General features: G+C 42.5%; 1 protein-coding gene across 5 annotated transcripts in view; it reads left to right on the top strand.

Annotated features, from left to right (window-relative positions):
• Positions 1-23,912, top strand: part of cfap300 (cilia and flagella associated protein 300) — a 121,997-nt gene that overhangs the window by 1,967 nt on the left and 96,118 nt on the right. For 3 of the 5 annotated variants that reach the window (XM_085998706.1, XM_085998707.1, XM_085998704.1), the window contains exons 3-5: positions 8,208-8,283; positions 17,504-17,673; positions 21,988-22,160. In XM_085998706.1, coding sequence (XP_085854832.1) covers positions 8,208-8,283; positions 17,504-17,673; positions 21,988-22,160 — 419 coding nt within the window. The remainder of the gene's footprint in view (positions 1-8,207; positions 8,284-17,503; positions 17,674-21,987; positions 22,161-23,912) is intronic. The other 2 variants (XM_085998709.1, XM_085998705.1) reach the window with 1 other exon arrangement.

The following is a 23,912-nucleotide window of genomic DNA, read 5'->3' as shown; positions in this document are numbered from 1 at the left end:
AACAGATCATTAAAAGAAAGAAAGACTTGCATTTATATGGCACCTTTCATGACCTTGGGATGTCCCCAAGCACTTTACAGCCAATTAATTACTTTTAAAGTGTAGTCACTGTTGTAATGTAGGCTGCGATTTCGCCGACCGAGGCAGGTCCAGGCCGGTCGATGTCGCAGTCCCAGCCCACTCTCGGCTCCAGCCCACTTTCTCTGAGTGATTTTCCGTAGATTGGGCTTGTTAAGCCTGCCTTGCGGGGTTCCCAGCCAATTAAACGGAAGCGGGGTTGATGATGTCATCTGATGATGTGTCATCAACTGGTTTCCTTAAAGGGGCCATGGCCACATTCATTTTAATAGTTGTTCTGTCAGTGTTCTGCAGCATTGAGGTGGGCGGTTGCACCCAAGCTCTTGCATGACTCCCTCCATACGCTTATGGAGGGAGTCGCAGCACACAGGGAGGTTCTCTTCCCTTCCAAGGGCGGAAAAGACTTCCACAGGAGATCAACGCAGCCTGGTTGCACATTGCACAGGAGGGCAAAAGCAGGGATGTCGTCAGGAGTACCTGGCTGCAGTGGTGCAAACCTTTCAAGGATCTCAGTAGATCACAAAACGTTACTGCAAAGCCACACTCAACCTCATCCTGCTGTGCCACTCATCGCATCCCCATCACTCTGCATTCCCTACCCTACTCCTGCACCTATTTACTCACACCAACTTACCTTGCACCTCCACCCATCCCTCTCTATCTACATTATCACTTCCCCATCTCACGAGCCACCCCTCACACTCGCCCTCATCCTAGTCCAATCATACCAACTAACAACACACAAGGGTAGACACCTTGGTGTCTTATGCAATGTTCATGTAAATTTTCTGTTAATGTGTTATCAAACATTGAATTCTATATTTTCAACACTTTGCCTTATTGGACAGATCTGTGCTCACCTTTGGAAGTGTCTTAGTGGGTTCCAGTGAATGTGGAGACATAACTTCCCCCCCACACCCAACCACAGATGTGAAGAGTGTGAAAGGAACGGCTTGGACATTGTAGGATTGCTTTAGGTGTTGGTGTGGGGTGGTGTTGTGGTGTATGTGCCTTTAAGAGCAATTATGGTGTATGTGCCTTTAAGAGCCCCAGGTGTGCGTAATGCCGGTAATTGCCACTTGGGCTATCCTTTAGAAACCCCCCCCCAGACTTGCTTAGTAAATACCTATGAACCAACTCCTGTCTTCAGTGTCTTTATCTACACACGGACACTACAGTGGCGACGAAGTGGAAACGGACTTACCTGCAATTCGGCAGCACCTCAAGGACATCGATTCCTCCAGCGTCCAGAAGACTCAAAGAAGTAAGAGAAACTGTGGTTTCACCAGCTGGCCAAGCTGGTGACAGGTACTGCGCTAATCCTTCCTGGGCGTCAGGCTGGAGCTCCAGCGGCAGGCTCTACAGCTGAGACAGGCAGCGAAATTGGAGGCAAGCAATAACGGACTGGGAGGGTGCACTCGAGAGATGGCCGGCGCGGCAAGCAGGTCAGCGTTTAGACCTCCGTCGGGAACGAGTCTCCAACAGTGAATAAACGGAAACCACAGTAAAACAGCGTTGTTATCGGTAGCAGCGGCGGGAAAGCGCGGGAAGCGCCATATCGTTGCTACAGAGAGAGAAAAAAAAAAGCACGGGAAGCGCCATATCTTTTCTGAAATGCCTAAATCTGGTAATATTGAGGCTTTTGATGGCGAAATAGAAGATTGGACCACATACGTGGAAAGAGTAGAGGTTTATTGCACTGCAAATGGAATAACAGATGAAAAAAAAGCTTCAGTACTTCTGAACTTAATGGGCGCGAAGACATACGGGCTGTTACGAAATTTAATCACTCCAGCCAAACCAAAGGACAAGACTTTTAAAGAAATTGTTGATACCCTACAGGAGCATTTAAACCCAACACCGCTGCTGATAGCGGAACGATTCAAGTTCTTCAAGAGAAATCAACACAAGAATGAAAGTAACGCTGATTACCTAACCGAATTAAGAAAGCTATCAAAGTACTGCCAATTCGGAGCAGGACTATCGGATTATCTTCGAGACAAATTTGTTTGTTTGCGGTCTCTTAAGTGAAGGAACACAAAAAAGACTGCTTTCTGAAAAAGATTTAACATTGGACAAAGCTTTCAGTATGGCTGTATCATACAAAGCAGCAGCAAAAGGAGCTGCAGAGATACAACAAGAGACACAGGACTTCGGCACCCATAAAATGACACAGGAGTTCGGAAGATGTTATCGCTGCGGCAGATCCACCCATAACCAGAGGGACTGCTGGTTCAAGGGCAAAGCATGCAGGCAATGTGGTAAGATTGGACACATTGCACGGGTATGCCAATCTGGACAAAATAAATCCACTGACAGAAAACAAAAAATCAATAAAGAAAAGTACAGGAAGGTACAAATGATGACGGACAATAGCTCCGAAGACCAGAATAGCGATAGCGACTCCGGAAACAAGAGACTAAGCTGTCTCAAATTACATAATGTACTTGCCAAAGAGGATTACCAAACCATTTGGGTTGCCCTCACAATAGCAGGGTCCCCAGTTAAAATGGAGCTAGATACAAGATCAGCTCTAACCGTAATAAATCGACGAGATTACGAGAGGCTATTTTCGCATATACCTCTAAAAGACACATCCATTATCTTAAAAACATATACGGGGCAGAAAGTCTACCCCAAAGGAAAAATAAGGGTGCCTGTGGTATACAACGGCAAAGAAATACAAAAGTTGTATTTATACATTCTACAAGATGGTGGTCCACCGTTGTTGGGACGTGAATGGATAAGGAAGATACGTTTAGACTGGCACTCCATTCAGGCACTGACGGTGACCAGTAAGGAAAAAAACAATGATGACATCATACCTGAACGATTAAAAGACATCTTGGCCAACGCCAAAGAAGTGTTTCAAGAGAAACTAGGAACCTTGAAAGGCATCACCGCCTCAATAAAAGTGGAAGATACAGCAATTCCAAAAATTTTTAAGGCAAGACCGGTGCCATACGCAATACGTCCGGCAGTCGAGGCAGAGCTGAAGAATTTGGAAAAGGCAGGCGTATTATCCAAAATAGATTGGAGCGAATGGGCAACACCCATCGTTCCAGTCATGAAAAAAACATTGAAAAACAACTCTGAGGAACAGAAAAAAATTCGCATCTGTGGAGACTTTAAGGTGACTGTAAACCCGGTCCTTCACACGGTACAGTATCCTCTTCCGAGGATAGAAGATATTTTCGCCTCACTATCCGGAGGGAAACATTTCACAAAAATTGACTTGGCACAGGCATATCTACAGATGGAGGTTGAGGAGACCTCTAAAAAGTATCTCACAATAAACACACACAAAGGCCTGTACCAGTACAATCGACTGGTTTTTGGAATAGCATCAGCTCCAGCTATCTGGCAAAGAGCTATGGAGCAAGTCCTGCAAGGGATTCCGGGGACTCAATGCTACCTAGACGACATCCTTGTAACAGGAGAAAACGACAACAAGCACCTTGCCAATTTGGAGCAGGTGCTCACTAGGCTGAAAGAACGGGGCCTACGAGCAAATCGCCCCAAGTGCGAATTTTTCCAAAATCAGATATCATATTGTGGCCACATAATTAATAAGGAAGGGTTGCATAAGTCACCTGAAAAAATTGAAGCAGTTATAAAAGCCCCAGCACCTGAAAATGTTTCACAATTAAGGTCATTCCTGGGATTAATAAATTACTATCATAAATTTTTACCGAACTTATCAACTATTCTACACCCTCTTAATGATCTTCTACAGACAGGAGTGATTTGGAAATGGAACGAAGACTGTAAACGTGCCTTCCATAAATGTAAAGACTTAATCACATCCGAGAAAATTTTGGCTCATTACAACCCATCACTACCAATCAGACTGGCGTGCGATGCATCCCCTTACGGCATAGGAGCTGTATTGTCCCATAGATTCCCTGATGGCTCGGAACGGCTGATAGCTTTTGCGTCACGCTCATTGAACTCAGCTGAGCGTAACTATGCCCAGATAGACAGGGAAGCACTCAGCCTGGTATGGGGAGTGAAGAAATTCAACCATTACCTACACGGACAAAAATTTACCTTGCTGACTGACCATCAACCCCTCATCTCCATATTCAACCCTAAAAAAGGTGTCCCCATTATGACAGCACAAAGACTACAGAGGTGGTCCCTTTTTCTAGGGGCACACCAATACAACATTGAATACAAAGGGTCAAAACAGCATGGGAATGCTGACGGTTTATCACGCCTACCGTTGCCAACGAAAGAAGAGGCACCTACAGTAGACCCAGTAGAGATATTCCACTCTACCATAGTGGAATGTCTACCGGTGACAAATTCTGCCATTGAAAGGGAGACAAGAAATGACCCTACTCTCTCACGGGTCTACGATTTAACAATGAAGGGATGGCCAGCACATGGCGATCCACTGTTGCCAGCATTCTCGCAAAGAAGAGAACAGCTGTCAGTGTGCCGAGGAACCTTAATGTGTGGATCCAGAGTGGTGATTCCACCCAAACTCCAGGATAAAGTGCTAAAGGAGCTTCACGAGGGGCATCTGGGTGGAGTGAAAATGAAGAACCTAGCTAGGGCGTTTGTATGGTGGCCAGGTATCGATGGAGACATCGAAGACATGACCAAGAGCTGCCTAGGATGCCAGAAGGTCCAAAATGCTCCGCCACAGGCCCCTCTACATCCATGGGAGTGGCCCTCATCTCCCTGGCAAAGGGTGCACATCGACTTTGCTGGTCCATTTATGGACTCAATGTTCTTAATCGCAGTTGATGCACACTCCAAGTGGCCGGAGGTAATAAAGATGTCCTCCACCACCACGGAAAAAACCATCACAGTATTAAGGACCATATTTGCCAGGAATGGGCTGCCGGAGCAGATATGTTCTGATAATGGACCGCAATTTGTGTCCGAAGAATTCAGAAAGTTCTTAAAGAACAATGGGGTAAAGCACTACACGTCCGCCCCATACCATCCCGCCACCAATGGATTGGCTGAAAGGTTTGTCCAGACCTTCAAGAAGGCCATCAAGGCCATGGGTAATGAAGACATAAAACTTCAGCACAAGGTGGATAACTTCTTATTTGCATATAGGAATGCAACGCATATGGTTACTAACCAAACTCCCGCCATGATGTTCTACAATAGAAACCTAAGATGCCAGCTGGATTTGGTCAAGCCCAACATCCGAAGGGACGTGGAGAACCGGCAGTTTCAGGGCATGAATGAAAGGCCAACTAGGGCCTTTCAGATAGGCCAACCGGTTTTGGCCCGGGACTACCGTACCGAGAAATGGCAGCCTGGAACTATATGCACACGATTAGGACCACTGATGTATACCGTGGACATCGGAGACAGCATAATAAGGCGCCATGCTGACCAAATCATCAAGTCATCCGAAAAGGGACAACCTACACCACCACTCTATACATCTAACGATGAAGTAGAGATACCCATATCTACCTCCAATCCGGTGATACTGGAGCCCGATGAACCCGACACTGGCCTTCAAGCCGAATCAGCCTTGCCAGAAGAACCTACTACACCACCAGAAACTACTACACCCCCGAGGCGTTATCCGGACCGAGTCAGGAAGCCTCCTGAGAGACTAACTTATAATTAATTAATACAGCAATATATATTATTTTGCATATAACATGTAATTAATAATTACTTAAAATATGATGTACTAGTTAGCTAGAAGGGGAGGAATTGTGGTGTATGTGCCTTTAAGAGCCCCAGGTGTGCGTAATGCCGGTAATTGCCACTTGGGCTACCCTTTAGAAACCCCCCCCCCCAGACTTGCTTAGTAAATACCTATGAACCAACTCCTGTCTTCAGTGTCTTTATCTACACATGGACACTACAGGTGTCAACTTGGCGCATCATGTGGCAGCCAGGGTGTACAGCGTCAAGTGAAGTAAATCTGGCTGTGGTGATGCCATCGCTGGCCTCCCGGGCAGCAATGTGGTCAGATGCTGATGCCCTGTGTCCTGTGCATCATCAGGTGATTGCAGAGAAGGTTGGTAATGTTGGTATAGCAGGTGATGTTGGTGTTGAAGCTGATCGTGGAGGGATTCAGAGGAACAAGGTGAGATTTTTTTCAATGGCACCAATGTTGCTGGAATAGATGGCAGCTGAAGTTGAGATGACAGAAGCGATCTGTCAGTGGTGAGAGAGCTTGCTCCAAGGAGGTGACAGTGGATAGAGAGTATACTCGAAACGCTTCCAAATTGCATCCAGCAAAAAAGTGTCTTCCATAGAAACATAGAAGATAGGAGCAGGAGTAGGCCATTCAGCCCCTCGAGCCTGCTCCGCATTCAATGCGATCATGGCTGATCATCCAAATTCAGTACCCGGTCCCTGCTTTCTCCCCATACCCCTTGATCCCTTTAGCCTTGAGAAATATATCCAACTTCTTCTTGAATATATTTAATGTATTGGCCTCTACTGCCTTCTGTGGTAGAGAATTCCACAGGTTCACCACTCTCTGGGTGAAGAAATTCCTCCTCATTTCTGTCCTAAATGGCCTACCCCTTATCCTTAGACTGTGACCCCTAGTTCTGGACTCCCTGACCATCGGGAACATCCTTCCTGCATCTAGTCTGTCCAGTCCTGTCAGAATTTTATAAGTTTCAATGAGATCCCCTCTCATTCTTCCAAGTCCTGAAGGCTCAAGCTTTTGACATTGGAAAGTGACCAGCTGTGAAATGGTAGCTTTCACACCACTTTTGCAGCTGTCACCTATTCACAGCAATGGGGAGACATAGAGAACCCAACCTACTTACCTGACGTGATCTCCGGACGACGTGAACCTCATTTAAAAAAAAAAAAAAAAAAAGTGGTAAAATTAGAAATAGGCTGGCAAAATAGTAGTTAACAAGTGTTTAACTAGCATTTAACTATCTTAAATGCCTCCCCGGCACTTGGTGCCGGGTCTGTTCTGAATTCGCAGACCCGACACTTTGGAAACTTGCAGGGAGGTGGGTTTGGAGCGGGCTCCCAACCAGCTGTCGCTCATTTTGATTTTGACAGAAGACTCGCCTCCAAACCCACACTCTGAGCACCAGCAAAATTCAGCCCATAGGCACTGTTGTAATGTAGGAAACACAGTAGCCAATTTGTGCACAGCATGGTCCCACAAACAACAATGAGATAATAACCAGATAATCTGCGTGAACAATGTTGGTTGAGGGATAAATATTGGTCAAGACACTGGGGCAAACTTCCCTGTTCTCCTTCTAAATATTGCCATGGGATCTTTTACGTCCACCTGAGAGGGCAGATGGGGCCTCAGTTTAACGCCTCATCTGAAAGACGGCAACTCTGACAGTGCACAGTCCCTTCAGTACTGCACTGGAGTGTTAGCCTAAATCTTGCTGTCAAGTCTCTGAAGTGGGACTTGAACCCACAACCTTCTGACTCAGAGGTGAGAGTGCTTCCAATGAGCTACAGCTGACATTTAATCTATGAATTGGAAAGATAGAAACGAAAAAAATATGCATTTCTATCACGGCTTATTATATCACCAGGATCCTAAAGCACTTCGGCCAATGAATTACTTTTGAACTGCAGTCACTGTTATAAAGAAAAAAAAGACTTGCATTTATATAGTGCTTTTCACGACCTCAGGACGTCCCAAAGCACTTTACAGCCAATGAGGTACTTTTGAAGTGTAGTCACTGTTGTAATGTAGGAAACCCAGCAGTCAATTTACACGCAGCAAACTTCCACAATCAGCAATGTGATAATGACCAGATAATCTGTTTCAGTGATGTTGATTGAGGGATAAATATTGGCCAGAACACCAGGGATAACAGCCCTCTTTGAAATAGTGCCATGGGATCTTTTACTTCCACCTGAGAGAGCAGACGGGCCTCAGTTTGACATCTCATCCAAAGGACAGCACCTCCAACAGTGCAGAGCTCTCTCATTACTGCACTGGGAATGTCAGCCTAGATTTTTGTGCTCAAGTCTCTAGAGTGGGACTTGAACTGACAACCATCTGACTCAGAGACAAGAGTGCTACCAACTGAGCCACTGGCTGACACACATATATTTAGAAATATCTGTGAGAAATACATTTAATAAATATTTATTATATCTGGTTATTTTATTTATTCATTTTATGTGTTTTAACCCCATAGGCATTTTTCCAGGATCCTAACGTTGTGACTAACCTGAAAGTAGTCTCACCTTTATCTTGTGAATGGACAACACTAGGTATGAATAGCATTGTAGAATCATAGAATTATAGAATGGTTACAGCACGAAAGAAGGCCATTTGGCCCGTCGAGCTCGTGTCGGCTCTCTACACAAGCACCTCAGCTAGTTTCCCTGTAGCCCTGCAAATTGTTTTCCTTCAGATACTTATCCAACTCCCTTTGGAAAGATAAGATTGAGTCTGCCTCCACCACCCTTTCAGGAAGTGCATTCCAGATCTTAACCACTCACTGCGTAAAAAAGTTTTTCCTCATGTTGCCTTTGGTTCTTTTGCCAATCACCTTAAATCTGTGTCCTCTGGTTCTCGACCCTTCTGCCAATGGGAACAGTTTCTCTCAATCTACTCTGTCCGGACCCCTCATGATTTTGAACACCTCTATCTAATCTCCTCTCAATCTTCCCTGCTCCTAGGAGAACAACCCCAGTTTCTCCAGTCTAGCAATGTAATTGAAGTCCCTCATTCCTGGAATCATTCTCTCATATCTTTTCTGCACCTTCTCTAAGGCCTTCACATCCTTCCTAAAGTGTGGTGCCCAGAATTGGACACAGTACTCCAGTTAGGGCCAAACTAATGTTTTATACAGGTTCATTATAATTTCCACTCTTTTGTACTTTATACCTCTATTTATGAAGCCTAGGATCCCTTAAGCCTTTTTAACTGCTTTCTTAACCTGCCCTGTCACTTTCAATGATTTGTGCACACATTTCCCCAGGTCTCTCTGTTTATGCACCCCCTTAAGGATTGTACCATTTAGTTTATATATCCTCTCCCCATTCTTTCTACCAAAATGTATCACTTCACACTTTTCTGCGTTAAATTTCATCCACCACGTGTCCGCCCATTTCACCAGCCTGTCTGTCTTCCTGATGTCTATCACTCTCCGCCTCAATGTTCAATATACTTTCAAGTTTTGTGGCATCTGCAAATTTTGAAATTATGCCCTGTACACTCACGTCCAAGTCATTAATATATATCAAGAAAAGCAGTGGTCCTAGAACCGACCCCTGGGGAACACCACTGTATACCTTCCTCCAGTCTGAAAACAACTATTCACCACTACTCTCTGTTTCCTGTCACTTAGCCAATTTTGTATCCATGCTGCCACTGTCCCTTTTATTCCAATAACCTGCATTTATGTAGCCTTTAATGTTAAAAATGCCTAGGTGCTTCACAGATACGCGTATGGAAAACAAGATACCAAGCTGGGAATAGATGACCAAAGTATCCAGGCTGTCACTGTCCCTTTTATTCCATGGGCTTTAACTTTGCTGGCAAGCCTATTATGTGGCACTTTGTTGAATGCCTTTTGGAAATCCATGTACACTACGTCAACTGCATTACCCTCATCAACCCTCTCTGTTACTCTGTTACTTCATCACAAAACTCGATCAAGTTGGTTAAACACGATTTGCCTCTAACAAATCCATGTCCCTGATTACTGTTTCTAAAAGCTTCCCCACTACCAAGGTTAAACTGACTGGCCTGTAGTTGCTGGGTTTATCTTTACACCCTTTTTTGAACAAGGGTGTAACATTTGCAATTCTCTGGCACCACTCCCGTATCTATGGAGGATTGGAATATTATGGCCAGTACCTCTGTGATTTCCTCCCTCAATTCCCTCAGCATCCTAGGATACATCCCATCCGTTCCTGGTGATTTATCTACTTTAAGGACAGCCAGCCTTTCTAATACCTCTATCAATTTTTATCAATTTTTATCCTATCAAGAGTCTCCACTACCTCCTCCTTCACTATGTCTATGGCAACATCCTCTTCCTTGGTGAAGACAGATGCAAAGTACTCATTTAGTACCTCAGCCATACCCTCTACCTCCATGCATAGGTCTCCTTTTTGGTCCCCAATCGGCCCCACCCCTCCTCTTACTACCCTTTTACAGTTTATATGCCTATAGAAGACTTCTGGATTACCTTTTATGTTGACTGCCATTCTATTCTCAAACCTTTTCTTTGCCCCTCTTATTTTCTTTTTCACTTCTCCTTTGACCTTTCTATATATAGGCTGATTCTCAGATGTATTTGCAACCTGACATCTGTCATACATGCTCTTTTTATGCTTCATCATATTCTCTATCTGTTTCGTCATCCAGGGAGCCCTGACTTTATTTGCCCTGCCTTTCCCCCTAGTGGAAATGTACCTCAACTGTACCTGAACTATTTCCTCTTTAAAGGCAGCCCATTGTTCCATTACAGTTTTGTCTGCCAATCTTTGATTCCAGTTTACCCGGGCTCATCCCACTGGAATTGGTCTTCCCCCATTAAACATTTTTACTTTAGATTGCTCCTTGTCCTTTTCCATAGCTAATCAAAACCTTATGATACTATGATCACTGGTCCCTAGATGTTCACCTACTGACACTTGCTCCACTTGACCTACCTCATTCCCCAGAACCAGATCCAGCAATGTCTCCTCCCTCGTTGGGCCAGAAACACACTGATCAAGAAAGTTGTCCTGGACACACTTCAGAAATTCTTTCCATTCTCTGCCCTTTACACTATTACGATCCCAGTCTATATTAGGATAGTTGAAGTCCCCCATTATTATTACTCTATAGTTCTTGCACCTCTCTGTAATTTCTCAGCAAAGTTGCTCTTCCATATCTTTCCCACTATTTGGTGGTCTATAAAATACACCTAGTAGTGTAGTGGCACCTCTATTATTTCTTAACTCTAGCCATATAGATTCTGTCCTTGACCCCCTCCAGGACATTCTCTCTCTCCAGCAGTAACATTCTCCTTAACCAATACTGCCACACCACCTCCTATCTTTCTTTCCCTATCTTTCCTGAACACCTTATAACCAGGAATACTTAATACCCAATCCTGACATTTTTTGAGCCAGGTCTCAGTTATTGCCACAAAATCATATTCCCATGTGGCTATTTGTGCCTGCAGCTCACTTACCTTGTTTACTACACTTCGTGCGTTCACATACATACACTGTAAACCCATCTTAGACCATCCTGTATTCTCTCTTAGTTTGACCCCACCTAATACCTTACCATTTCTTACTTTAGTGCTCTCTGCTTCTCCCAATCCTTTGAGCACTTTATTTCCCCTTTCTAATGTTACATCCTGGTGCCCATCCCCCTGCCAAATTTGTTTAAACCCTCCCCAACAGCACTAGCAAACCTCCCCGCGAGGATATTGGTCCCGGCCCTGTTGAGGTGCAACCCACCTGTACAGGCCCCAATGTATATTACTGCTGTCAAAGGAATAACTCCAATCAGCACCAACTGGTTCATTTAAATTTGATTTGATTTAAATGGTAGTCTGACTTGAACACCAAAATTGCTGCAAACTATGTACGAACTAAGATTACTTTTCTCTATTTTAAAATACAGAATTTTTTTTCCTCTTGTAATGTTGTCTGCAAAGTTGGGAGTAGGACACGTGGCCCCATGTTTTGCCATTGCCACTGTTGAGCCAGCTGTTGGAAAGTGCTGAAACAGCAACTAGCACCTTGACCTTCATGTGTTTTGTTTTGTCTACTTTCTCCTATTTGGAAGTGACCCAAGCTGCAATCAGTACCTCCCTGGTACTGATGCACACTAACTCTCATACAGCATAGGATTGAAATAACATGGGAGTCATAGAAATTTCTAAGTGGCAGTGAAGGTCTTCATGTTATAGAATGTAGGTAATTAAGTTTTCCCTTCATTTTCTCAGATTTGAACACGTGGGTCCTGAAATTGGGATAATGGGTATGAATGTTTGATGTGTTAATCCACTTAAAATAGTTCTTTTCTCAGTTATAACTTTACAATATCTATTTCATTTTATATTAAAGGATGTCGATGTCAGAATTAAAATTCCATTGATATAAGAACCCAGAGCTCAGATTCTGGCTCCACATTCAGTTTTGTTTCTGTTATTGCTAACAGATGTGGTCAAATAAAATACAGCAGGCAATGTATCACCATTTGTTTTTGGAGAGACACTTTAGTATGCAGCAAAAGATTTCACTTACAAAGCTAAGCACCTTCAGACAGAAAGAAAATACTACAATGCAAGAGATTTATTTTAAATAATTTGAGAAGATAACTGATGCTTTGCCTCTTACATAGCAGTCCGGGATAACTGATCATAAGTGGTGTCACTTTGTGATGTATTTTAAACTAAAAGTCATGTCAGAAATAAACATTCTGATGCCTCTAGCAAAATGGGAGCTGAAATATCTTTATACTTCAAAGGCACTTTTATATTTAGTGTTCCTGTAGTTCGGATTACAGATGACGGACATCAAGTTGCTTGATTCCCATGTTTATTTGGATAAAACATTCTCCCTTATCTTTTCTGTGTAAACATGGGAGTTGGTAGATGAATGTCTGTCTAACTGATCTGAACCACAGAAGCTGTAAATGTAAAAGTGGTTGATATGAAGCTGGTTTGCCTTTATTCAATACTGCCATGTAAAATTAATAAAGCGCACTCTTCTATAACTGTTATTGATTTTTTTTCACTTTGATTATTAAAAAGCACTACATTTTCAATGATTCAGTTACTGTTTTCGTTGAACCCATGAGTTCAGTTTGAATTTCCTAGAAAGGTCTTGGAATAAAGATTGGAGAGAGACTTTTGTTTTGCATGCAGTTCGAACGTTCTGGGGGACTGGATGGCATAGTCAGTTAGACAATGGCCTTTTGCTTCTGGGATCTGCATTGCTAAACTATTGAGACTTTTGTTTGTCAGCCGTGGCTCAGTTGGTAGTGTAGTGTATGAACTTTGAAGAAGGAACTATATTCTGCAGCCCCTGTATACTGCAGTACCAGTAGTGACCACCCCTGTATATAAGCCTGTGTAGTAACTTTGTATAGTAGTTCCAGTTTTGTCTCCATTCAGTAAACACCTGTTATAACCAACTTCTGCAGTCCGTGTCTCAATTACACACGGACATTACAGGTAGCACCCTCAGTTTCTGAGTCAGAAGGTTGTGGCTTCCAGTTCCACTCCAGAGACTTGAGCACAAAAATCTAGGCTGACACTCCAGTGCAGTACTGAGGGAGTGCTGCACTGTCAGAGGTGCCACCTTTCGGCTGAGACGTCTGCTCTCTGAGGTGAACATAAAAATCCCATGGCACTATTTCAAAGAAGAGTGGGGGAGTTATCCCCGGTGTCCTGGCCAATATTTATCCCTTAATCAACATCACTAAAACAGATTATTTGGTTATTAGCACATTGCTGTTTGTGGGAGCTTGCTGTGTGCAAATTGGCTGTCACGTTTCCTACATTACAACAGTGACTACACTTCAAAAAGTACTTCATTGGCTTTAAAGCACTTTGGGATGACCGGTGGTCGTGAAAGGCGCTATATAAATGCAAGTCTTTCTTTCTGTGCTAGAAGTGGCTTTGGCTGTGCGCATTAAAAATTGTGCTTTAAGTTAGTTTATGCAGTTCTCAAACCAGTTCTTATTGCACATGGGTGCACAACATAAAACTAATAATTTCAACAATCTCACAAGATAATGGACAGATAAAGGAGCCTATTCCGGCCATCTCAGCTCATCCATTCAGGGATCCTAAAGTCCCCTCATTGCAGCATCCAATTGATTCTTAAATGATTACAGGATTTTTGCTTGGACTACTCTATCTGGGAGTCCATTCCATGTGTTGATCATTCTTTGTGTGAAAAAGAACTCCTTGATAACAGTCCTAAATTTATCTTTTTACTAGTTTAAACCTGTGATTCCTTGATCTGCTCTCTCAGTTTAATTTAAATTATTTTTTTAATTTACCTTTTTCTGTACTATTAACAATCTTGTATAGTTTGATAAGATCACCTCTTCGACACCTTCTTTCAATACTGAAGGGCCCAGGTTTCTCCTGCCTTTCCTCATATTTAGACCTCTGAGACTGTTTTATTGTCCAGGTTTAGACACAGTACTCAAGATGTGGTCTGACAGTTTGGCCATGACTTCCTCTGATATGTATTCTGCTGTTCTGCCTATATAGTTCAATATTCTGTTGGCTTTGTTGATTGCAGCTTTGCATTGGTTGAACATTTTGAGCCCCGAGTCCACTAAGAAGTCTTTAACTTCATCCATATCAATTTCAACACCATTCATGGAGTATGTTTGTTGCCTATTTTTCCTTTCCATGTGTACTACTTTACATTTGTCCATATAAATCTTTATCTACCATTGTTCTGCCTGCTTACATCTTTTGTCTAGATCATTCTGTAATTTTGACCTGCCTTTTCCAATTCCTCTGACCCTCCTAGTTTGGTATATCTGCAAATTTGATTAATTTGCATTGGGTTTCTGAGTTCAAATCATTAGTGTAAATTAGAAAGAGTAGTGGTCCCAAAACCGACCTGGGGCACCCCACTTGATACCCCCACTCCCACCTATCATGCTGATGGAAGTCCTTTAACAGTACCTATTGTTTTATACCCTTTAGCTAATTTTTTACTCAAGATTTATCCTGAATCCCCACAGCTTTTAATTTAACTAAGAGTCTTTCATGTGGAACATTGTCAAATGCCTTCTGGAAGTCTAGGTACAGCATGTCATAGGGCTTACCACTGTATATTGGAATGATAATTCCTTAAAGAATTCGAGGAGGCTGTGCAGGCAGGATTTTCCTCTTCTGAATCATGTTGACTGCTGTTAATTAAGTTATTATTATACAGATAATTTTCAATTTTACACTTGATAATTACATTATTTTACACAGGAATTAAATAAGAATAATGGATCTGTGATTGCCTGTATCTGATTTGCATTTTTGACCTGTTTCCAATCTATTGGTACCTCCCCAGTGTCTAGTGACACCCTTATAATGATTTGACAACATCTTATAATTCTCTTCCTGGTCTCCTTTAGCATTCAGATCGATTCTATCTATCCCTGGGGATTTGTTGTTTTTTGAGCCCTTTTAACCTTCCCATCAAATTTATACTAAAATAATTCATTTGCCTGGGATAATTCTGTTTGGGGAGGACATAATACTTCTCTTGTGAATACTTGAAAGATGTAGGCATTCAGAATATTTACTATCCTGTGCTTGACATCTATTATAGTTCTCCTCTCACTGCCCTCTTTCTATTGAAATACTAAAAGTACTGAAAATATTGTTATTCTGTGTCTGAACGCTGCAGCTGTGCTTTTTCTAGATCATACTTTGCCTCTCATCACTTTTTAAACAATTTTCTGCATGTTCTTATATTCATCCTGGCGAACTCTATTCCTTTCTCCTTGCAGAATTGTAGTAATTTTTTGTCTTTAGCCACAAAAGCTTTCAAAAGTATCAGGACCAAGATTTCCCACTTCTGCGCTTGCCAGCTTGTGATTTCTGCTCATTATAGTTAATGGAAGGAAAATCACACACTGGGGAGTGCAGCAGAAAACCCCAGCCCTGATGTTTATTCAACCATATCTGACAGTAAAGACAGCCTATATACTTCCCAGGTTAACTGCAAATCTGGCAAAAGGCTGCTGCTTGTGTTGCTGACTGTATAGCCATATTGAATCTGCTTCATCTCAGAGGTGAGACCAGTAATACTTAGGCAATTTGGCCTCTGATGCAAACCTTATGTGACTTGTGTGAAATATGTACAGTAATCCTCTGTTTAAAAAAAATTGTTCACTCTGCACATTATAATTTTTTTCATGTAATTATTGCTTACAGCGATATCTGCAACATCCTGACACAACCTCCTTGAAAATATACTTTTCATTCAGCCTAAGGCATTTCCTAATCAAATGTATTTAAATTTATTTATTATCCTTCCCAATTTTTCCCCACTTCTTAATTTTCTTCCGCACCAGATATGTTCCCCCAACTGAAAGTGGGCAGCTTATGAGGTGGCGCACCTCTGGCAGTACTGCCCTTGAACTGACTGTTTACCGGTGTGCAAGAGTGGCCCCGTGGTGTTGTGTGTTGTGGATTGTACCATCTCTGATGGCACAGTCTAAACTGGGAATTTGCTAAGTGGACAATTGCATACTATCACATCATCACACAGTGGCTGGAATTTTCCCATAAAAAAAAAATGGTGGGTTTGGAGCGTGGGGGCAGTTAACTTGTTAAAAATGTGAATCCCGACCTGATCCCGCCTCCAACCTGTCCACTTCCAATTTTGCCGGAGGCAGGATGGGGGGCGGGTGACGAACCCACTGCCAGGGGGGCGTTACCTGAATTTAAATATTGTAATGAGGCTGGAAGCCTCTATTTTCCCCTCCATTTTGAATTTAACTGCCTGTGGATGGGTTTTACACAATTCATGAAACCTGGCAGTTAAACAGAGGCGGGGACTGCTGCATCCAGGAGATAAGTGGATTTATACCTACCTCCTGGATCCAGGGTCCCTACCTAACCCACCCCCTGCGATCAGAGATCCCACCACGAGGCCTCCAATCACCTTCATAGGCCTCCCTCCCCACCCCCTCAAACGATGAGGATGTGGCCGACCCCGGTCCTCCAGCCCCCCACAATCCCTGGCCCCACTCCCCCACAATCCTTGGTTTTTTGTTGTTGTTTTTTCCCCCCCCTCCGCGATCCCCGATACACCCGCGATCCCTGATCTCTCCCCCCCCCCCCCATGATCCCCAACCACCTCCCCGCGATCCCCGCTTGCCTGCCGATCCCAACCAGCCCCCATTGCCTGCCGATCCCCTGCCAATCCTGAAACAACCCCGATCCCCTCTTTGCACCCCCGATTGCTGACCCCATCCCAATTGCTCTCCCCCCTCCTGCTTGCTGACCCCCACCAATTCTCTCTGCCAACCCTCCGCCCAATTGCCGAACCCCCCCTCCCACCGATCCCAACCCCCCCTGCTGATTCCGACCCCCCTCTCGCTGATTCTGACCCCCGTCCTGTTGATCCTGACCCCCCTCCCGCGATCCCTCCGACGGACCGACCAGCCACAACTGAGGCCTACCCGCTCGCAGCCAGCCAGCCTCTCAATCTGGCTGGCTGCGGTCAGGAAACCAAGGCCTGACATTCAAATTAGGCCCTGCCGGTAAAATCAGCAAGGCCTGTAGGAAACCTGGCCTCCCCCAGCCTGCCTCCCCAAACAAAATCCCGGCCAGTGTGTTGGAGCATCAATGGTGCTCAGTATGTTCTGTAGTTTACTTGCAGGTTAAAGCCATTGTTCATTACAAAATCAAACAAATAATTTTGTACCTTTTATGTAAATACGGGAAATGTATAACTTGGATTTATGATATAATGTTTCCATTTATCTTTAATTCTGTCTTAGTAGGAATGGAAGTTACGAAAATAGAGGCTGAAGAAGTTCCCAGCAAGCAACTTTCAATGTTATTCTTTGACGTTTTGTACACTGAAGAGATTGTACGAGAAACGGGGCACATTACCAAGTGTTTGGATGAATTCTATGAGGATTTTACAATCTCTGACAAGCTTCGACAGGTAAGACATTCATGGAGCAGAAAATGTCATTTTGTGTTGATGGCATAAGTGTACAAAATTAATTCATTTCATTAATGTAAGTGAATGTATTGCCTGATTCAGCAACAAAATATTGCTGGTTTGAGTCCTAGTACTTGAATTTGCTTACCACAGTTGAGATTAATTTTCACTTCTTAGCTTGGCTGCAGAAACAGTGTGCTCGTCAGGTGAGAGGAAGTATTGATATTATTGATTTTAAAGAAGCATGCTTAATCTGGTCTAGACTTGTAGTGCTGTTGCCAGCAGCTACTTATACAGCTTATAGTGCTTACTGTTTGGACAGAGAATGTTGCACAGCAAAGACAAGGGGATTGAACAGGAAAGTAATTTACTGAAGTGAAGTGCGAGTCTACATGACTACTAAACTGATTGTGTTGTAATAGTGTGTTCCTTGTTATTAGTACTGATTGATGCTAAGATAATCATGAAAGCTTCCCCTTTGAATTCTCTGAATTTGATTTTTTGTTTTAAACTTATGCACAGTGATAATAGTTCATCAAATGAGATATTAGGATTAAAATGCCTGTTGGGGTGCAATTTGGGCTGGATTGCTACAATGCCAGAAATCTCACTGACTCTTCTTGAATGGCTATTCCTCCCTAAAATTTGATATTTGCATTTTTCTTCTGAATGGTGAGCCTCCACCCAAACAGCGGGCTGCCTGTCTGAGCAAGTCACGAATTTTGAACTGCTCTATGCAACTACTTTGAAGCGCTGCATTCTGCATTGAGAAACCTTTTGAGGTGATGTTTCATGAATTGAAACAAAGGAGGATTGCCATGTTTTGCGCTCAAGTGCACTCTCCCCAGAACAGAGTCCTGAAAAATGCCCAGTAGCAAATAGCCTGTGTCATGAAGAAGACCTAGCTGCAAATGGAGATAGGTTACTCAACAGTTTCCTATATCAAGTTTACACGCACAAAATGGTTCATTTGAACCTCTTCCACTTTTATTGCTGCCCTACATAAAGCACTCAAGACAATTGGAGAGAGGGGGAAAAAATTGTATACATTTGGACAGTACATGCAAGCACATGTACAGATATTAAAAATATAAAAAAGCTTCTTTATTTTTGGTTGAAATACCTTGCTAGGAGCAGTAAGGCAACTTAAGTAAAGGGAAAATTGCTGTGAGCGAGGGCTAGAGCAGTCATGGCAACATTAATCATGTGGTTGAGATGCTGCCTAGATGTTTCTCTCTGGCAGGATTGCTGCCGGAGGTGTTGCAGAGTTCGACTCCCGCCCAACCAAATGAACCAACGCTTACCCCAGTGAATCTTCCTGGGTGAAATACATTTAAATAGTTTTGTTAGACTCCCAGGTGTAATACCGCCTCTGATTAGGGCTCACCTGTTGGGGGTGAGGGGGTGATTTTTGGGCCATACTGGGGTGATTTTTTTGGGGGGGTGAGGGGGTTGGGTTGAGCAGAAAGGAAGTGGCGTGCTATCTATAGCAACTTAAAGGGCCATGCACACTGAAAACAACCAAATGAGGCAGAGGAAGGAGGCCCTGTTTGGGAGAAAATGCTGAAGACACCTAAAAGGATCTGTTCAAACCTATAGATGGGATTGTGCAATTGGCTGTTGCTACCAGAGCAGTGCATGCCAACTACATGATCCCACACATGCAACTCAATGATGCAAGAAGTTCAATGCCTTTATGAAGTCAGGCAAGGTAAGAAATGCACTGTACTGAGCATGTCTGCCATTTACAATTACCTCCTTGTCACTGTGATAAAGTGCTTCAAGAGTTTACTTTCAATGCCCAGGAGATCATGCAGTGCACTTCACATCACCAGCCTTCATCTGGAAGCTTTCTTTCCCTTGGTGCCATACATGCAGGCACCCCATTAAAAGTACCACATTGTATCTAATTGCCTGGTGCATACACCTGTCATTAACCTATTATTGTCTGCCTGCTGATACCTTTGCATCAAATGCCAATCATGGTCATTCTCACTTTTTGCACTCTTTTTAAAGAAGACTGCCTATAACAACAGTGAGGTTGGCCGCAGGTGGTGGTTTCCTCAACCTCCAGTCTCCCACCCCTGTGAAGGGGAAGCTTTAGAGCTCCTAGAGCGGCAGCAGGAGTGAGTTGAAGGCAGGAAAATTGGAGAACAGGTGCACTGCTTCACTTCCTTGTCCTGCTATTGGATCACATATATATGTTATCAGCAAACTACATGAAACCCTCATATAACTTTTTCTCCCATTCGTACTTCTCTTTTCTCCTTTAGATGTGACACAAGAAGCAGAATTTCAATCCAGCACGCAATGATGATTTGCCAACTCACTCTGCTTCCACCCTTGCCAGCATCCCTCACCGTGCCAAGCACCAATTCAGACCTATATCTGGGGGGTATTAGAGGGTGAGCCGGAGGGGAGAATACAGTGTGATGTACAGAGCACAAATGGATAGGGGGAGATGGGGTGGAAGATAATGAGGCAAACATTGTTGACTGGGGGATCACGTTATGTAGATTTTGGCTGCAGAGCCTCTGGACCCAGATCTCTCAGGTCCTGCTTTTAAAAGAAAGATGTTTGCAGAGCATCAAATGTATGATCACGCACAGGGGACATTTTCCTAGAATGTGCAGCAGATTGCAGATTAATTGGAGGAGCCCACTACTGGTATCTATGGTACCACAACAAATGCAGCATGCAGCAGGTTCCTCTCGGGGCTTAGCTGCTGTTAGATGTCCCATGAGACTCTCACAGGCGCTCAGCAGCCACTTCCTCACACACTCCTGCCACTCATGTAGTACCTAAGAGAAGCTTGAGGTGAGGTTTAGAAGAGCAGACATCATACAGTTACACCAAGGGGAAATGCCGAGCGAAGAAACAGTGGGCATTCATACAATATGATTTTAGATTTAAATTATGGTGTCACTATTTTTGTTGATGTAGTACCAATTTGAGACGTATTTAGTGGCAATTAGTAGTCAGATTGTTCTGACAGGTTTGACTCCTGTTTGCAAATGCAAAGTGAGATTTTGCAATTGAGTGCTAATTAATGCTGAATTATGAACAGTTTTAGCTCTTAAAATTGACCCCATTTGTAATGGATTGTGGCTACTTAAAATAGCTTCCCTTAAGACCCTTATAGCCAGCAGGGAGAGGAGACTCTCATCCTGTCAGTCTATGATTGTGTGGAGGGTAAATGCTGACATATACTTTTTGGCCCGAATGGCCTATTTCCATGCTGTAACTTCTATTTATTTCCATGGAACATTGAGTTGAAGCCAGGTTCCACATGTGAAGATGCAGTGTATTTATCTACTTTAGGAATCTCTTTCTCTTCCTTCAGTTGACCACATACACAAAGTTTGGAATCATGTTTGTTTTGTTTTGATACTGTAATCAATTGTTTTTCCCTCAAATGATAAGAAAGAGATGTACTTCAAGGGATTACCCTAGGCTTTGTCACTCCAACAAATATGGTTTATTTGTTAGTTGAAATGGAAAGTATGCAGGACTCGAGAGGAACCCTGTAAATGGAATTATTTAAAAATAAATAAATTGATTCTTCCAAAAACTGACTGGGATTCATCTGGAGGTCAGTACTTACCCTTTCTAGTATGTACCCCCTGCAATTCAGTTCCCCTTTTAGTAGTTGAAAGCAATGTGCCATGTACAAGACTGGATTAAAGAACATACCTATTTCACAATTGTATCCTACTAGTAATGAGTCTTAAATACTCTTTCACTTATGCAATAATGGATTTTTCCCACTTATCAAATAACTTGGTCATTAGTGAAGTAATGTACATTGATAGATGCTGGGATTTTGTTGAACTATACTTTGATACGACAGCCTGTGATTTGCTTTACCTTGATAATATTTCAATTTTATTTTTCAACAAAATCATGCTATTTGATATTCTGTTACAAAAAAAATGTAATTCCATCTTAAAATTTTGTTATTATAAATTAATGTCATTAATTATTTTACAACTACTTGGAAAGTCGGGGTAATGCAGCTTTTATATCATGATACTGGAACATTTAAGGAGAGTTGTCTAATTTGTCAATGAACAAGTGAGCTCATTCTGTAAAAGAAATAAAGAGCCAAAATCAGGTACTGTATTTTTAGCTTTAAATGACAGAGAAAGATGATGTACAAAATGGAAAAATGCTATTTGAGAAATGTGCTGAATGATATCATGTGCTGAAAGATATCATGTGCCCACCATTAATCATGCAGGCAGGTGATTGAGATTTTGTTAATTCCTAATTTTCCTTTTCGTTTAACTAATCAGTATTCTATATTTAATTTAGGTATTACTGTTGGAAGACTCTGACAATTATCAAATATTCAGGAATACGGAACGTGAGGAATTTGTCTTCCGCATCTTCAAACATCTCTGCTTGGGTGGAGTAGTCTGTCAATTTGAAGATACGGTTGATCCTTATCTGGAAACCACCAAGGCAATATACAAGGAATTAGTCAGGTGTGTATGATGTGCTCTCAGATTATTTTCTTTTAACACCGCAGTATAAAGTTTTCAAGACCTCACATTGCCTGTTGAGTACATTTGAAGGGTTCTTTAGCTTTCTGTTCAATGGAAACAGTCTGAAATGCTCTTGGATACATCACGTATTCTAACAAAAGTGTTAGTATCTTTTCATGCTTTCTCATTTAACAATTCTTGTATTTTATTGTTTCCTATGTAATATACGACGTATTATATAACAGCAAAATATATAGGAAATGCAAACTTCACTTTTATTTCTTTGTTTTTAATGACTGATTCTATTGTGTGGGAGATTCAGGAAGCCATAAACTTGCAAGTGCAAATAAATCTGCTGCATTAGAGAGGAGAGCAGGAAACCGTCAGCTGTCCTGCTGCATATATTTTTGCTGCCGCTGCTTTTGCTGTCTGAGCTTCCATAATTTACAGTGGGCTTCCAGGAAAGTTGCATACTTTATGTATTAACTTTGCTCTTTGTCCATTATAAGTGCAGTATTAGCATTGCACTACACAATGCAGTTTTAGGAATTGAACAGAAAATGTAATCGTGATCTTAACTGAACATTAACTTCCATAAGAATACTGGCCCTAAAGTTCTTTGGGATGTGCCAGGGTCATGCTGGCCAATGCCCTCCAGTGACCTCAGACCCCAGTGGGGTCAGTGGGAGGGCATATAATTTGCATGGGGGATGGGTTCCGGCCCCACTGTTTGAAAAGTATAACGGTGTAGGAAAAATTTACAAAACGGTAATGCAGTTGAGGAAACTGATAAACCGCAAGAGTGGACCTTGAGCAATTTAAAGTCCTCAGAGGATCTTGAAGTTATGTTACAGCCCAAAGCATATGCCCACTTTTTATTTTATGTAATATATATCTGAATGAATTTTCTGTGGCAAATTTGTGTATTATTGTCATCTGTTCAGCCTATCAATTATATATTGGTGACTAGTGCTTCAGAAATACTTATTTTCTGTTTATTCACAATCATGGTTTTTGTATGAAAGAAAGAAGTGGTGGCTATGTGGGAAGACGTTACAGCAGCAATGATGAAAATAGTCCTGATAACAAGGTCCGGTGAAGGAATGTGAAGAGTTTAATTAGTAATTAATTCACTGTGCCTCACTGGGATTTTGTATATCTGGTACACAATAGTAAATATTCCAAAAATAAAAGGTAATTAGAACATTTTTACTTTACAGTTTTTTAAATAGGTTTTGCATGTAATGTAAAAACATCAGGATATAATAAATTACTGGGTAGTGCTCGGCAACACTGACAAATTGAGAACCGTACCCAAATGCTCTTTTGTTCTGTTTCCTGTTTACAAATGCTATCTATATATTGGCCCTGAATTTGCAGTTGGTATGACATCGTACGCTGAGTACGCTGGCATACTGCCTTTGAAACTGACTGCAACTTCTGGATTTGGCGCATGCACAATCGCATGCGGAAATCCCAAAGTTGCGGTCTGTCAATGACGGCTCTGAACTTGGCTGCGCTGTGCCCTCCACCTCCCCCTGCCACAGAGCTGGCAATCAGTGAAATCTCATAAATCATTGAAACTGACGAAAACTTCGGCTCTTTCACAATAATTACGCTGTTAAATTCCCCACTAAAAGTTAGACCCAAAGGGATTGGATGTAACTGGGGTTTTAAAGCGTTATTACTGCTAAACAAATGTTAAGGGGCTGGAAAACTCATTTTAATTTTTGCAGCGTGAAATTTGTCCAT

The sequence above is a fragment of the Somniosus microcephalus genome, chromosome 10 (genome assembly GCF_052327205.1).
Source record: "Somniosus microcephalus isolate GS21.2 chromosome 10, FLI_Smic_1.0, whole genome shotgun sequence".
NCBI classification, from domain to species: domain Eukaryota; kingdom Metazoa; phylum Chordata; class Chondrichthyes; order Squaliformes; family Somniosidae; genus Somniosus; species Somniosus microcephalus.
Note: the sequence above shows the minus strand (reverse complement) of the source record. Positions and strands in the feature narration are given on the sequence as shown.